At 40.6% G+C, this 15,710-nt stretch overlaps 1 protein-coding gene across 1 annotated transcript in view; it reads left to right on the top strand.

Annotated features, from left to right (window-relative positions):
- A2ML1 (alpha-2-macroglobulin like 1) overlaps positions 1-15,150 on the top strand; it is a 39,793-nt gene extending 24,643 nt beyond the window's left edge. Inside the window, 17 exon segments of the mRNA XM_029955979.1 lie at positions 746-797; positions 1,150-1,233; positions 2,895-3,071; positions 3,236-3,317; positions 3,664-3,820; positions 5,469-5,543; positions 5,710-5,872; positions 7,482-7,532; positions 7,535-7,683; positions 11,136-11,283; positions 11,286-11,350; positions 11,517-11,644; positions 11,805-11,895; positions 12,243-12,311; positions 13,421-13,523; positions 13,959-14,000; positions 14,726-15,150. Coding sequence (XP_029811839.1) covers positions 746-797; positions 1,150-1,233; positions 2,895-3,071; positions 3,236-3,317; positions 3,664-3,820; positions 5,469-5,543; positions 5,710-5,872; positions 7,482-7,532; positions 7,535-7,683; positions 11,136-11,283; positions 11,286-11,350; positions 11,517-11,644; positions 11,805-11,895; positions 12,243-12,311; positions 13,421-13,523; positions 13,959-13,999 — 1,635 coding nt within the window. The 3' untranslated portion in view covers position 14,000; positions 14,726-15,150.
- Positions 15,151-15,710: the final 560 nt, after the last annotated feature.

Here is a 15,710-nt window from a genome sequence, read left to right as displayed (position 1 = left end):
GTGTCCAGTCATACGTTAGTATCCCACAGCTGTCTGACTCCAACTACAATCAGGTAGCTCACTTTCCTTCTTCTGTGGCCCCTTTCTGTCCTTAATTATTTGCCTAACCCATACCAATTCTCTATGAAAGTGCCTAATACAGTGCCTGGTACTTTATAGACCCTCAATGAATGTTAGTTTCTCTTATTAAAAATCTCTACTATCAGCATTAGTTGCTTTTATATCCCATCATGAACCCCATTGCCCATCCTGCCTCTTAGAAATGCCCTCAACTTGTCCTTAGCTCTAGCCCTTGCTCAGAAAGAATTTTACTAATAGGCCCATCCCTGCATTGAAATGGAGTTCTCAGAGCGTCTGGGTGGCTCAGTCAGTTAAGCGTCTCACTTTTGATTTTGGCTCAGGTCATGATTTCACGGTTCATGAGTTTGAGCTGTGCATCAGGCTCTGAGCTGACAGTGTGGAGCCTGCTTGGGATTCTCTCTCTCCCTCTTTCTTTGCTCCTCCCCAGCTCATGTGCTCTCTCTCAAAATAAATGAATAAACATTACAGAAAAGAAAAGTAAAGAAAAGAAAATGGAGTTCTCCTGAGCTTCAAGGAGAAGCTCAGTTCTCTCTAGTTCAGAGAAGCCCTGGGTGCACAGGGAGGGCCTTTTCTCCCCATTTCCCATCCCTTTCCTTTTCCTTCAGGGCCACCTGCCCTGACATTCATGTTCATTGTTTTCATTCTGTGTCTCTCTTCATGTCAGCCTGAAGGAGTCCTCCTGGTGAAGACATACAGCTCATTGCTTTGCCCAAAAGGTGGGTGAGTACAGAGAGGGGTTGGTACTGAGAATTCCTGTAGCCAATGGGAGACTTTCTTGGGCCAAAGGAAGAAGATACAGGACAGGAAGGAGTCTAGGGGTGCTAACCCTAATGGGATCAGTTAGCTGAGAGACAGGATGAAGAAAAAATGTACAACACAATTATGGGGTTTTTTAAAATTTATTTTAAGCAAAGAGCACTATGAATAAGTTAAAAAAAATATGCCTCCATCTCACAGAAAGCACTGAGTACAGAAAACGCTGGATTATAGAAAGATTTTCTATGGTTTGGGCTTGAACTCCTACTATTTCGACCTTCTGTTGTTTCCCCTTTTCTCTGCCTCTCACAGGACAAGTGGTTTCAGAATCCATCTCCTTGGAGCTCCCTGTGGATGCAGTTCCTGATTCAGCCAAGGCTTATGTTACAGCTCTGGGTAAATAGCCAGAGATTCTCGCTCGAAAGAAAAAAAAGTGGGGCTGAACATTGCTGAAAGTGTGGAGTGGGTGGGGGCATGTGGACCTTCCTGAAGGAAGGTGTGTTAAGTTACAAGTGACAGAAGAAAAGCTGATTGTGTATAGTGGGCAAATGCAGCCTGTAGGTAACAGTACATGTAGGATTAGGTTATATGATAGTTAAAAACAGAAAGGATCCTGGATAGGAAGAAGTTAAAGGTCAGGGAAGCTTCATATGTGTTTAGGTTCAAGTGGTCTATAAATTGAGTGAAAGAGAGATATAATGTTCGTAGCAACATTATTTTAAAATGATGTTTTTAAAATTCCTTTTAAAAAAGGAGGAATTTATCCATTTGGTTGTAGCTTAGGGGAAATAAAACCATATTTACATAGACGCGACACTTCACTCCTCTGGACAAGGAAAGGGATTGAGTAGAAAAGGATGAGCCTGAAAATCATATCATACCAGGTTGGGATCCCATTCAATAGGCACATGACCTTGAATAAGTTAGTAAATGATTCTGATCCTTCCCCCCCTCCCCCTTCTGTAAGACTAATGATAGCCTACCTCTCCAGATTGGTGTAAAAATTAAATATAAAGTTTCTACCACAAGATCTAACATATACTAGGAGCCTTGTGAATGTTAGATCATTTCTTTACTCTGATCCCATACTAAGATCCTTTCCAGGATAAAATTTCTTTATTGTGACTGTATTTGAGTCAGACCTCTAGTATAGCACTCGTCTTCTTATAGTATATAGCTCTATGTTTGTCTTTCACACTGCATTGTGGGCTCCATTGAGAACAAGGACCACACTTTTTTTATTTCCTTTTTTGAGAGAGAGAGAGAGAGAGAGAGCGAGCACACAAGAGAGCAAGTGGGGGAAGGGCAGACAGAGAGGGAGAGAGAGAATCCCAAGTAGGGTCTGTCTGTCAGCGTGGAACACGATGTGGGGCTCCATCTCATGAACCGTGAGATCATGACTTGAGCTGAAATCAAGAGTCGAACACCTAATGGACTGAGCCACACAGGCGCCCCACCTCTTTTTTATTTCTGTTACTGGCACAGTTATTGCCACACAGTTGCCATTCATATGCATTTATAGATTTGAATTGAACTTAATGGCTGGCTAAAAGTGCGGATGTTAATGGGTCACTTACGGCAAGCTTACTGGTGTAGAAAATATATGGGTAGGTCAGTAGCTATAACTTGGAAAAGGATACCACGATTGTGTTTGCTTTGGGAGGAACATGGTGATTTGGAGGATAACGTATCATACGCAGTCGAGGAACTTAGAGATTGAGTCTAAGTGTTGTAGATTTTGTTATGTTACCCACCAGCCCCAGGGATATGTCTTCTTAAAACCCTGCACTCCCTTGGATAGCCCATGTACTTCTCTGTGTGCTCCAGCACTTGTGCGAACCCAACATTTTCATACTATATTATAATTGTTTATAATGAATTCTGTTTGTAATGTTTTGTAATTGTTTGCCCCTCTGATTATGATCTTTTGAGGTAAAGACTGTATTTGACTTTGGTCTTAACTAAATGACAGCTGATACATGCTTGTTAAATGAATGACAATAACTCAGGAGGGTTCTTTCTTCTCTCTACCGTCACTTTCTTCTTTTGGATCTCAGGAGACATTATGGGCACAGCCCTACAGAACCTAGACAATCTGATACAGATGCCAAGGGGCTGTGGAGAGCAGAACATGGTCTTGTTTGCTCCCATAATCTACGTCTTGCAGTATCTGAAGAAGTCAAGGCTGCTGACTGAGGAAATCAGGTCTCGGGCAGTGGGTTTCCTGGAGCTCGGTGAGTTGGTTCAATCTTTCTTCTTGGACACATTCTCTAGGGCCCATGATAGGCTAGTAAGATACAAGGAAGTTCCCCCCAAAGTGTCTCACATCCTTGAAAGACTTGAAAGCCATGTTATTTGAAGTTGTTGCTGTGATCTAACCCCATATCTGACTTCACAGGGTACCAGAGGGAGCTGATGTACAAACACAGCAATGGCTCATACAGTGCCTTTGGGGAGCATAATGAAAATGGAAACACATGGTAATATTGCCCAGTTCTCCGTGTTCTTCAGAGTGTAATTTCTGGGCCTTCGGAACTATCCCTCTACCTCTTCCTCTAACCCCATTCCTTCTTACATCCATCTTCTGCTTCTTTAATACTGATTATTTCAGCCTCATGTGTGGTCAAGCCTCTCACCCTTCCCCCGATCTTGTGCCTCCCCGGTTCTTGTCCCCATTAACACCCATAAACACTTCCCTTTTCTAGGCTCCTACGGCATGTTTCCTCAATTCCCTTCTGGAACCGTACACTGGAATATACTACAGAACTGTTGTACCTTCACTGGGGAATCCCCCTTCATGCCACATTTCTCTCTTTACCCATGTAGGCTGACAGCATTTGTCACCAAGTGCTTTGGCCAAGCTCAAGAATTTGTCTTCATTGATGAGAAGAATATCCAGGATGCTCTCAAGTGGATGGTGGGAAACCAGCTCCCTGATGGCTGCTACGCCAATGTGGGAAAGCTCCTTCACACAGCTATGAAGGTGCAAATCTGCCCCAGGGCCCTCAGCCCATCACCGAGTCTGGGAGGTACTTGCACCTCTGACTGATCAGAATCAAAAGAGCATAAGCCTGGGAGTCTGTGTTCTTCAGGTTTGAGCCCTGGCTCTGGGTGACTCTGGTCAATGTACTTAACCAGCCTGAGCCTCAGCTTCCATATCTGGAGAATGGGGATATGTACTAGCACGAGGCTTTCAACGTGTGGTCATCAGATCAGCAGCAGCACCTGAGAACTTGTTTGAAATGCAAATTCCAGTCCTACTTCTGGACCTACTCTGAGAAACTCTGGAAGTGTGGGCCAGAAATTCGTATTTTTAACAAGCCCTCAAGGTGATTCTGATATCCGTGGAAGCATGAGAACCAATGGATTGGAGGTTCACTGAGTCTTTTACTATCTCCCTAAATCTGAAGCAAAGTCACTTTCTCTGGTGAGGACTGACAGGTAGGCAGTCCAGTGTTTTCTGTAAGAAAACTCTGCATCAGGCACTGTTCCAAGCACTTCGTTTAATTAATATTATTTAATGTTGACAACAAATAAATGAGCAAGGTGCTGGTATGCCACTATTACTCCCATTTTACAGGTGAAGCAACTAAGGTGCAGAGATTAACCACCCAAGGTGAATGCTACTGAGTGGTGGGACTGTAATTTGAACCACAGCTGCTGGACTCCATTCACTACATTGCCTATACCCCTCCCAAACACAGGCAGAGGTGGTGATGCTACAAGGAGAATTTGTTCAATTCAGAATATACCCAGTGAGGAAAGATTTGCATGTAGATTGCTAGAGAAATAGTTTACATTGCCATTCCAGGGCCTGAATTAAAAATCTTTAGCACTTAAAAAAATATTCATGTAGGATTCATTAGTATATTTCTTATGCAAGGTTTTATCAGTGTCTCCAAATCTTGGTTCTCTGAAACACTGAAATTTACATGGGAGTAGCACAGGCCAGGGCTTGACTTGAACAAGATGACTGAGGTGTTTCCTCTTTCTGTTTACCAGACCAGGCTATTAAGCCCATCACCTGTGTGGCAAGTTTAGTGACTTGGTGCAGGAGGTCTGTAATTAAACTCCCTGGGTTCAACTCCTAGTCTTGCTGCTTATTAGCTGTGTAGTCTCCAGAAAGCTATTTAGCCTTTTAAGGGTGTATTTTCTTATCTCTAGAATGAGGATAACAATTTAGATTAGCTATTTTTAAAAACTTCCTAATACCTTTCCATGAAAGGCACTAAATGGGAGCAGGTGTCATCTAATCTCCCCCAGAGGAGAGGCTGAGACTTTTGGTTTACTTTTTAAAATTTTATTTAAATTAAATCCCAAGCTGTCAGCACAGACTTGGGCTCTGGTCCATGAGCTCATGACCTGAGCTGAAATCAAGAGTCAAACACTAACCAACCGAGCCACCCAGGCAGTCCCGGGCCTTTTGCTTCTTTAGAGGATGTCTATTTGAGGAGGCTCAGATTCAGTAAGAATCAAGAATAGGAGAGTTATCCTTATCCACTCCCCTGTGTTTGTCTCGCTGGCTGTTTAAATAATCCACCCATTCAGAGGGCATACTTTTTTGCAACTTGTGTACAATTTATACCTATGCTGTGCTGGCTGCTACCTTGACCTCTCCCTGGATCTTCTAGGGTGGCGTTGATGATAAGACTTCCCTGACTGCATACATCACAGCTGCATTGCTGGAAATGAGAAAAACCATACAGGTGAGTGTCTCTAGCTCCTCCTCTTTATAATATTCCTACTATGCCTACTCTAGAGGAATTCACTTACTGTTCACCCTTGTAAGCTCAAAAAAGATACTTGACTTCCTTATCTCTTCCTGTTTTCAAAGGAATGCCTGATAAATTCAGTTCTTCGTTGTACTTTTAGGATCCGATGGTGAGTCAGGGTCTACAGTGCCTAAGGAGTTCTGTTTCCTCCACTCCCAGCCTCTACACACAGGCCCTACTAGCTTATACTTTCTCTCTGGCTAGGGAGATGGACATCAGAAACATTCTCCTTGAAAAGTTAGACCAGCAGGCTATCATTACAAGTATGCTGACCATGCTAGGAGTGTTTTTGAAATTATGAAAATATGCTGTGAGTTATCTATAATTTTTCCTCATCCCCATGATCCCACATCTATTCAGTCATATAGAGGATTCCTTTTAGGAAAAGTTGTGAAGTAATTAGATCACTGTTGAGGGTTTTATAAGAAAGTTCATGTAAGTCCTTAAAAGGTATGGTTGGTGCGCCTGGGTGGCTCAGTGGGTTAAATGTCTGGCTTTGGCTCAGGTCATGATCTCACAGTTTGTGAGTTCGAGCCCTGTGTCAGGCTCTGGCTGATAGCTTGCTCAGAGCCTAGAGCCTGTTTCGGATTCTGTGTTTCCCTCTCTCTCTGACCCTCCACTGCTCACATTGTCTCTCTCTGTCTCTCAAAAATAAATAAAAAACATTAAAAAAATTTAAAAAAGAAGGTATTGTTATGCTTTTATCATGAAGAGAAAATAAATAGTCGGAGCTAGTCGAAAGACCCCTTGGTGTTGTAGAATCCTCCTTTTGCCCGTCTTTAACAATTCTTTGGTATGAGTTCACTGAGGCTGATGGGATAAGAGTTAAACTTAAAGACTTCTTAAAGTCCTTTAAAAACCTTATTTATTTACGTAATCTCTACACCCAATGTGGGGCTTGAACCCATGACCCTGAGATTAAGAGTTGCATGCTCTTCTGATTGAGCCAGCCAGGCACCCTAAAAACTTTGGATATATTTAGAATACTATTTGATGGGTTAACAAGCATTTTACTTATCTAGCTATGTATTTAAAATCATACTTCCAGGTAAAAGTTTAATCTTAGCTTTCATTTGTATGAATGTCATTACTAAGTTGTCTTCTCCTGGGCTCTGGGTAGTTTTTTGACTTGGTAATGAAATGAGCGTCTCAGACAGTGGGTGGAGCATTCCGGTGTATATTGATTTACTGGGATTATCTCTTCTCCATTATCTTCCACTGCAGGCTCACATGTTTTCTTTTATGTTTTCCCAATTAAATTGCCTCCTGTGGGCTATTTATTTATTTTCTTTAAACGGATAATTAATTAAACTCCTAGCTTTCACTCTTCTTATTTCCATTTGCTCTTCTATTTCTTCAAGTTATCCGTCATCTTGGTTGTTCTAGAGTTCGGTTTTAGTCTTATATTCTATTTGCTCACCCTCATTAGCATTTTTCTGTGCACATTCTGTCATTTTTATTCTTAAAATGTAAAACTTTTGATTAGGTAAAATAAAGGCTAAAAAATTAATAAAATTCTATAAGCCAAAGAAAATGCCACCTAACACATAAGATTCTTGTAAGTTTCTATTTACGTATCTCCACTTGCATTAGAATTGATAGATTCACAAGAGTGGTTTTCATGTAAGTGCTGGAGGCATTTATTGACACTCTCACCTTCACCTTGAAGAAGTATGGATGGCTCTATATACACACACATCCCTGTGTAAACATTATGGCCAGTATACCAGAAGATTCTGAGAAATATTTTTTTCTAACTCATGATTAATTTTTGATTGGTGCTTACTCTGCTCTAAGGTGTAGCATTTACAAATTGAATATGGGAAATCATTTTTTTCTAAGACTTTCCCAATTATGCTTCTTTTTCCACAGGAGAGTCCATTCACTGGAGCCAAAAGCCTACTTGGTCATTGGATGCCAGACCTTGTCTGAGCCCGAGGCTGTAGATGTGGAACTTATGGCATATTATTAGCCATAAGCTAGCTTGACTCCAAAGGAGATCACCAAGGCCACTGCCATAGTGGCTTGGTTGGCCAAGCAACGCAATGCATATGGGGGTTTCTCTTCTACTCAGGTAAATAGCCTGCTCTCCAACCTCAACTTGTCAGGCAGTATTAGGTCCTGTGTGGAAATAGGTCAAGAAAAAAAAAAAAAGAAAACAAAACAAAAAACTATTTCCCTTAACTTCTAGGTCAAGAGATTTATAATTCCATAGGGAGCAAGGAAAAGCATGTGAAAAACATATAGGGTCCTAACAGTGGGTCATATGAACACATTCATAGTACTATATGCATTTAATTCTCTTGCTTTGTAGAGTATGAAACATAATGGAAAAACAAGAAACATTATAAGATCAGTGTTTTATATATGTAAATAGAACATATAATTATGGCAAAATTATATATTAACAGATTTGAAAGCCAATTATAGGGTCAGAAACAGAAAAGCAAGATTTTATAGGTATACTTCCTTTTATTCCAGATATTGGGAAGTTAGTAAGATATATAGTTTCTACTTAATTTATTTATTTTATAGTTTCTACTTTAAAAAGCTCACAAATTCGCTCTTTCTGCCATCTTTCTGGGCCACCGTAATGGTGCCCGTGAATGTCCTGATCGGATGCTCTCAAGAGCATCAAGCATGCTGAAAAGAGAGGCCAACGCCAGGTTCTTATTAGGCCACGCTCCAAGTCATCATCTGATTTCTAACTGTGATGCTGAAGCATAGTTACATTGGCGAATTTGAAATCATGGATGATCACAGATCTGGGAAAATTATTATAAAGCTCACAGGCAGGTTAAACAAGTGTGGAGTGATCACACTTGGACCATGAAGAAACAAGATGAAAACACGGAGGAGGGAAAGTCCTGGGATTCTTTATTCAGGATGGAATACGTTCATGCAAATAAAATGTGTCACTGGACTCTTAAAAAAAAAGTTCACAAACTAGAAGTAAAGTTAGGAAAAGCTCTATAATTACAGAGCAGGATTTGGCTATATAAGAAAGAAGCAAAAGATACAAAATAATGCATTTCAAAAGGGAAAGAGAACTTACATCAACTTGAAGGATAAGAAAAGTCTTCAGGGAAGTGGCATTTTGAGGTAGATCTAAAATTATATATAGGGGCATCTGACTGGCTCAGTTGGTAGGACATGTGACTCTTGGCCTTGGAGTCGTGAGTTCAAGCCCCAGGTTGGGTGTCAAACCTACTTACAAACAAACAAACAAATAAATGAAAGGATACGTGAGATTTGGAAGGACAACTATTAAAAGGATGGAGAAATGACATGAGCAGAGATAATAGCTTGCAAAAGTACAGAATGACTGTTGGGAAAACTGGGTTAGCTGATGCAGAAGGGGACTTCAGCTTAGAAAGTTCGGACAGGTTTATACCATGGAGGCCCTTGCATATTAGACTCAAGATTTTGCCCATTCTGAGGAGCTATTGATTTTTTTAACTTTGTGTCAGAAAGATTAACCTGTTACTTAGTATAGTGGATGATTCAGAGGAGAGAGACACTTGATTTGAAGAGAGAACACTCTTCATTTGTCTAGGTTAGGGGTAAGGAGAAATTGAATTCAGTGGCAGCTAGGGAAAAAGAGGTAAAATTGCATGATATATTCAAATAGTTACATAAAAATTGTCTTAGATGCTTATAAAGAGAGTAGTCATTAATTCCTTTGTTCTGCAAATGTTATTAAATACATACCATGTCCAACTCACTGAGGATACAAAATAACCAAGAAAACATATTTCTTGTCTTTGTAAAGATTATATTCTGACTCATTGAAATTAGGGTGAGTTTCGTTGAGGATATAACATCATATCAATTAGATGGAAAAAGAATGTATTTTAACTGATGAAGCGTGTGGTAAAGATGTTAAGATCACTGAAACTGAATATACTAAGGACTCCATTGGAATTTTATGTTTTTTATTTTTATTTATTTTTGAGAGACAGAGACACCACAAGCAGGGGAGGGTCAGAGAGAGAAAGAGAGACACAGAAGCCGAAATAGGCTCCAGGCTCTGCACTAGCTGTCAGCACAGAGCCCAGTGTGGGGCTGGAACCCACAAACCATGAGATCATGACCTGAGCTGAAGCAGAATGCTTAACCGACCGAGCCACCCAGGCGCCCCTCCCCTGGAATTTAAAAAAATTATATGGCCCTGGGGCTCCCGGGTGCCTCAGTCAGTTGGGTGTCTGACTTGATTTTGGCTCAGGTCATGACCCCAGGGTCATGAGATTGAGCCCCGCATCGGACTCTGCACTGAACGTGGAGCCTGCTTAAGTTTCTCTCTGTCTCTGTCTCTGCCCCTCCCCTACTTGCACTCTCTTTCTCAAAAAAAAAATAAATAAATAAAAATAAAATAAATAAAAATAAAAAATTACATGGTACTGTTCTTCCTTACTTCAAGGAAATTCTTGGCCAAAGATCAGGAAGGATTTTCTTCTTGCTGAGCCCTAAATAATTCTGATATACAATTTTAGAAAGCAGTGGGTGAAATGTTTAGAACTCTCAGTGACAGATATATGTCAGAAATATTTTTCAATAAAATCCTTAGCTATTACAAGAAGGCATATAACATCCACATTGACTTTTCAGCCAATGATATGGTCTCATTTCTTGAATTGTTTCCACATATTTGAGCAATAAGGACCTCCTGGGATCCAGTTCAAAGAGAGTAGATAAAAAGTTGTTTGTAGATAGTCAAGCTGCATAGGTATCACTTGTTCACAGCTTCCCCAGGGTGGGTGACCTGTATTCCTGGTTTTATATGACAGTATGATGTCTAAATACAACTGTGCTTTTTCATTGAGGATAGGAAGATGTGGGGTTCCCTTATTCTGTAGGTACTGTACAAAGTGTCGGGCATGTAGATATTCTCGTAGCAGTAATATGTAGCAATTTTCTGGACATCTCATTCTGTTTTTTCTTTCCTCTAGTTGTCATTTATATAAATCATATTTCCAGAATGGAAATGTTCCAACTATATGATGCCATGCTCCCTTGGTGACAACTTATCTGTCATCTACCCAAATGAAGAAAAGATTGTCACATGGCACAGTGGTGAAGAAGCCTTAGCTTGTGCAGAAGGATGCCCCAATGTCCTCTCTAGCTGTGCCATAGTTCATTGCACAGCTAAATGACTTTGAGGAATGTGCAGTATGTAGGGCTATTGTGTTACTGTTTCCTCTTCAAATAAGGGAACTGTAGAATATATACCAACCATTATCCACTTGCTTCTAACTATAGCCCATTCTGAAGCTAGGTTTGGTTGAATATGAATATGAGATTAACCGAATAACCTATAGATGTTTCATAACAACTTGGTGGCAATTTTCTATACAGGCCAGATACGATTTTTATGTCAGCTTCCCCAGCATTGATGACTATGGCTTTCATACTTAGAAGAGGTGTCATCCACACTGGCCAACAGCCAGATATGTAGGTGATAGGGTTGTTTGGAGTTAATTCCAGTGGCTCACAATATGTAAGCATATGCTTGATCGTTTTCTTTAGGATACTGTAGTTGCTCTCCAAGCTCTTGCCAAATATGCCACCACTGCCTATGTGCCATCTGAGGAAGTCAACCTGGCTGTAAAGTCCACTGAGAATTTCCAGCACACTTTCAACATTCAGGCTGCCAACCGGTTGGTATTTCAGCAGGAGATGCTCCCAATATCCCTGGAGTGTATACCTTGGAGGCCTCGGGCCAGGGCTGTGTCTATGTGCAGGTAAGCAGAGATCCCTGAGAAAGAACAAGCATGCACTGAGAAGGAGAGCCTGAGGGCATCTTTGCTTGCAGTTAGAATTTTCTATCTTATTTGTAAAGAGAGTAGTTTGAACTGTGCAATAAAATTCTTCCCAGCTCTGATTTGGTGATCTATTTCCTCCTGCTAGACGGTGCTGAAATACAATATTCCCCCTCCTAAATTTGGGGACACCTTTAGTCTTAGTGTGGAAATGGGAAAAGCTACATGTGACCAAGTTACTTCACCTCGATCCTCAGTTCTCACTATCCATACCAGGTGAGAAATGCTGAGGTGGTGGTGGGGGCACCTGGATCATAGAAGCTGAGGGGTGTGTGTGCGTGTGTGCATGTGTGTGTGTGTGTGTGTGTTGGGGATACAAAGTGTGCTAAGAGTGAAAATAATGAGTTCACACAGATGTGCTCCTTTCTGCCCTTAGTTATGTGGGGAGTTGCAGCTCTTCCAATATGGCCATTGTAGAAGTGAAGATGCTTTCTGGGTTCAGTCCCATGGAGGGCACCAATCAGTTAGTAAGTCTGCTCTTTCTTCTTCATTTAACTAGCTCTAAGAGGACCCAACATTATCCCTCAAAACCTGGTTAAATGGGCTTCATTGTGTGTATATGTGTGTGTGTGTGTGTGTGTGTGTGTATGTATATATACATATATACACAACTCATGTTTGCATTATTTCAATGGGCTGCAAAAGTTCATCGTATATGTTAAATGGAAACTGTAATAATCTTAGTTCCTTTTTCTTACCCTTTCCACAGTGTATATTGTTTCCTTGATCATGACAGAGCTTTGGAATATTACCCTAGGGTATAGGGAAGGCCCTGGATCTTAGTCTGTTTTATTTTCCCCCTTTCATAATTCAGCTTCTCCAACAGCCACTGGTGAAGAAGGTTGAATCTGGAATTGACATACTGAATATTTACTTGGAAGAGGTATGTATTCAGAAACTGAACCCAAGAGCTTGATTGCTTATGTAGCTTTGCAACTTCCCTTCTAATCTGTATATATTAGGGTCACATGCATAGGGATGAGGGAACTGAGGGAATGAGTCCTCACCCAAATGAATTCTCTCCATGTTGTTTACTGTAAAATATTCTTATTCAACTCCAGTGCAGTACTATCTAACAGATATGTAATGTGAGCTATCTATGTTATTTACTTATTTATTTGTTTATTTTGAGGGGGGAGGGGCAAAGAGAGAGGGAGAGAAAATATCAAGCATGCTCTGTGCTCCCAGCACAGAGCATGATGTGGGGCTCAATCCCAAGAACAATGAGTTCATGACCTGAGCTAAAATCAAGAGTAGGACACTTAACCGACTGAGCCACCCAGGCTCCCTGCTATCTATGTCATTTAAAAATGTGTAGGCCAGGATGTGACTATTTGAAAGTAAGGTGGTCAGGAAAGGCCTCTCTGAGGAGATGTTATATGATCAGAGAAAACCAATAGTGGGCATAGAACCTTTGGGGAAAAAATGAAGTTTCTATTTCTTTGGTCACTTCAATAATTTAGCAGAGGAACCATGGGTTAGAATGGACCAAGAATGGAAGGAACCATTTCACAAAAGGGCCAGGAAGCTGTAAGGTCCTAAGAAGAAGGAGTCAGAAAGTCCACAGAAGCCAACATCTTTAAGACTGGCATAGGGCACAAAGGACAGCTAGAAGGGTTTTGGAAGATTTGTGTGTAGACAAGAGTATTTTAATCTCCACATTACAGGGGTGCTTGGATGGCTCGGTTGGTTGGGTGTCCAACTTTGGCTCAGGTCATGATCTCATGATTTGTGAGTTTGAGCCCTGCATCGGGCTCTGTGCTGATGGCTTGGAGCCTGAAGCCTGCTTTGGATTCAGGGTCTCTCTCTCTGTCTCTCTGTCTCTCTCTCTCTCTGCCCCTCCCCTTCTCTTGCTCTGTCTCTGTCTCTGTCTCTACCTCAAAAATAAATAAACACCAAAAAAAGAAAAACAAAAACTCAAACCCTCCACATTATATAGAGTGTTATTTTCTCTTTAGTTTAAATATGACGTTTTGTCTTTCTTCCCCACAGCTGAATAAGAAGACTCAGACCTATACCTTCACTATCAGCCAAAGTGTGTTGGTCACTAACCTGAAACCAGCAGTCACCACAGTCTATGACTACTACCTCCCAGGTGAGGGCTGAGATCTATTGTATCTCCCAACATATTTCTGCCTCATTCTTCATAATATCTCCCTTAATTTTACAAATACTCCTTCCCAAGCAAGTAGCACATAATTACATTATTTGACCTCCTAAAACATTGTAATTTAGTTGTGTATCATTTTGAAAAGTCTTCTGCACTGGAGATATTCTATAATGTGTGGTCTATAGTCCAAAAGAACCCAATAGGGACCATTGCTCTTTAAGGACTAACTATTCTTAATAATTTTGCCGCAATTAATAATTTACCACAATATTAGGGTTTGGAACTTTCCTGTAATTCAGAATATGCTCATGACCTCTAGGGATCCTCTGAAAAGGGCTAAAGCAGTAGTTTTTATGAAGTATATTCTCTTTGAATGAATGAGGCTCATAATGTAATAATACATGTCATTTCATTTTACAGATGAACGGGCAACAATTCAGTACTCTGATCCCTGTGAATGAGGTGAGGATGAACTTTTGGGGTAGGGTGATAGTCATCAAAAGTTAAGGGGACCTTCTTCTAAGTTACTGTTATTATCTTTTGGAAGCTAATTTTTGACAGAAATTAATCTTTCTTTTTTCTTTTTTTTAAATCTTAAATTCTTTTTTTTTCCCCTTAAACTAAGCTTTACATCCAATGTGGGGCCCGAACTCACAACCCCAGAGTCGAAAGTCACATGCTGTAGAAACTGGGCCAGCCACATACCCCCTTTTTTTGTCATAAACTCTTAGAGAAAGAATAATAATCTCCATAGTTCACACCAGAAAAAGTTAATAGTGACATTTGTGTGAGGGGTTCTATGTGATTTTTAAAACAACATTTTCTTCTGATTGAAATTGAAAATTTTAAAATTACTTTTACATTCTACATCTTTGTTATATAAAAATACTGTAGGAAGAGTAAAGATGATCTGATTCTCTTCCTCTGAGATAACACTATTAAAAATCTCATTGTGCATTTGTGAGATTTTTTTGTAGGTAGGAAAAAGCTGAGGGGGCACCTAGCTGGCTCAGTCAGTAGCGCATGTGACTCTTGATCTCCGGGTTGGGAGCTTAAGCCCCACATTGGGTGTAGAGATAACTTAATAATAAATAATTAAACAAATAAATAGATAGGAAGAACTCTTCTATACTTGTGAAGACTTTCTGAGTATAATGATGTGTTCTTCCCCCCCTCCCCCTTCCCAGGATAGAAATTGGAAAGAGACTAATTTAATCCCCTGTGACATTACTGGACAGCATTCTTCTGCCTCTTGAAGCAAAACTCATTCAATCAAATAATTTGATTTCTCTGACTGACTAGTGAGTGAATAACAGATGAACAGGCTTGAACCTCAGCTGCTTTTTTTCCACTTCACAGATGCCTAGGTGCCCGAATAAAGGGTTGGGGGAGATGGGCTAGGAGTAATCACCCAATGGAAGAATTACCTGGAAAAGACCTCTGGGAGAGGAAATGTGATTTTGCCATATAGGGGACTCTCCAGAGAAGATACAGAGGTAGAGGGTGAGCCAGGGAAGATAAACATGTCTTTCTGGGGGTTAAATCTAGCGGAAGATGTAATTTAGAGCTTTGGGAGTATGTGAAAAAAATTGTTTTCTCTTTGCAAAGAAAATCTGTGTCCTTGACTCTGTGCATATTTCTATGGGATACCAACGGTTCTGTTTAAAGATGATGATCATCCTTTAGCCAAAACTCATATTTTTCTTTAAACCTTTTGACTCAGACATGTCAGAGAATCATACTGCAGATTCAGGGAGGGGTTAGAGTAGAGAGTCCTAATTAAGGGATTGTATTCAGCCAAGCTGTCACTGCAGGGCAAAATAGTGATGGATAACAACAAAGTGTCTGGCCAGGATTCCCTAGCTCTGCTTTTCTCCTTCAAGATTCCCCCAGCCTCTTCCCATAGGGGATGCCTATCTTTGTGTAAGCGATTTCTGGAAGCAATGTTTTCGTTTTAGAAACAGCTTTGGAGGCAAAGGTATGGGGGGGGGAGAGATGAATAATATTTAAACAGAGAAGATCATCTAGGAAATATACCTTTTTACCCTGGATATCCACTCTCTGGTCTGGCTCCGCTAGATTGTAAATTTTGACCAAAAGAGTCAGGGGTGAAGTAAATCCATGATGTAGAGATATTTCCCTAAGCCCTGGACCATTTTTGCAAAAATTATT

This window comes from Suricata suricatta, chromosome 10, assembly GCF_006229205.1.
Source record: "Suricata suricatta isolate VVHF042 chromosome 10, meerkat_22Aug2017_6uvM2_HiC, whole genome shotgun sequence".
NCBI classification, from domain to species: Eukaryota; Metazoa; Chordata; class Mammalia; order Carnivora; family Herpestidae; genus Suricata; species Suricata suricatta.
Note: the sequence above shows the minus strand (reverse complement) of the source record. Positions and strands in the feature narration are given on the sequence as shown.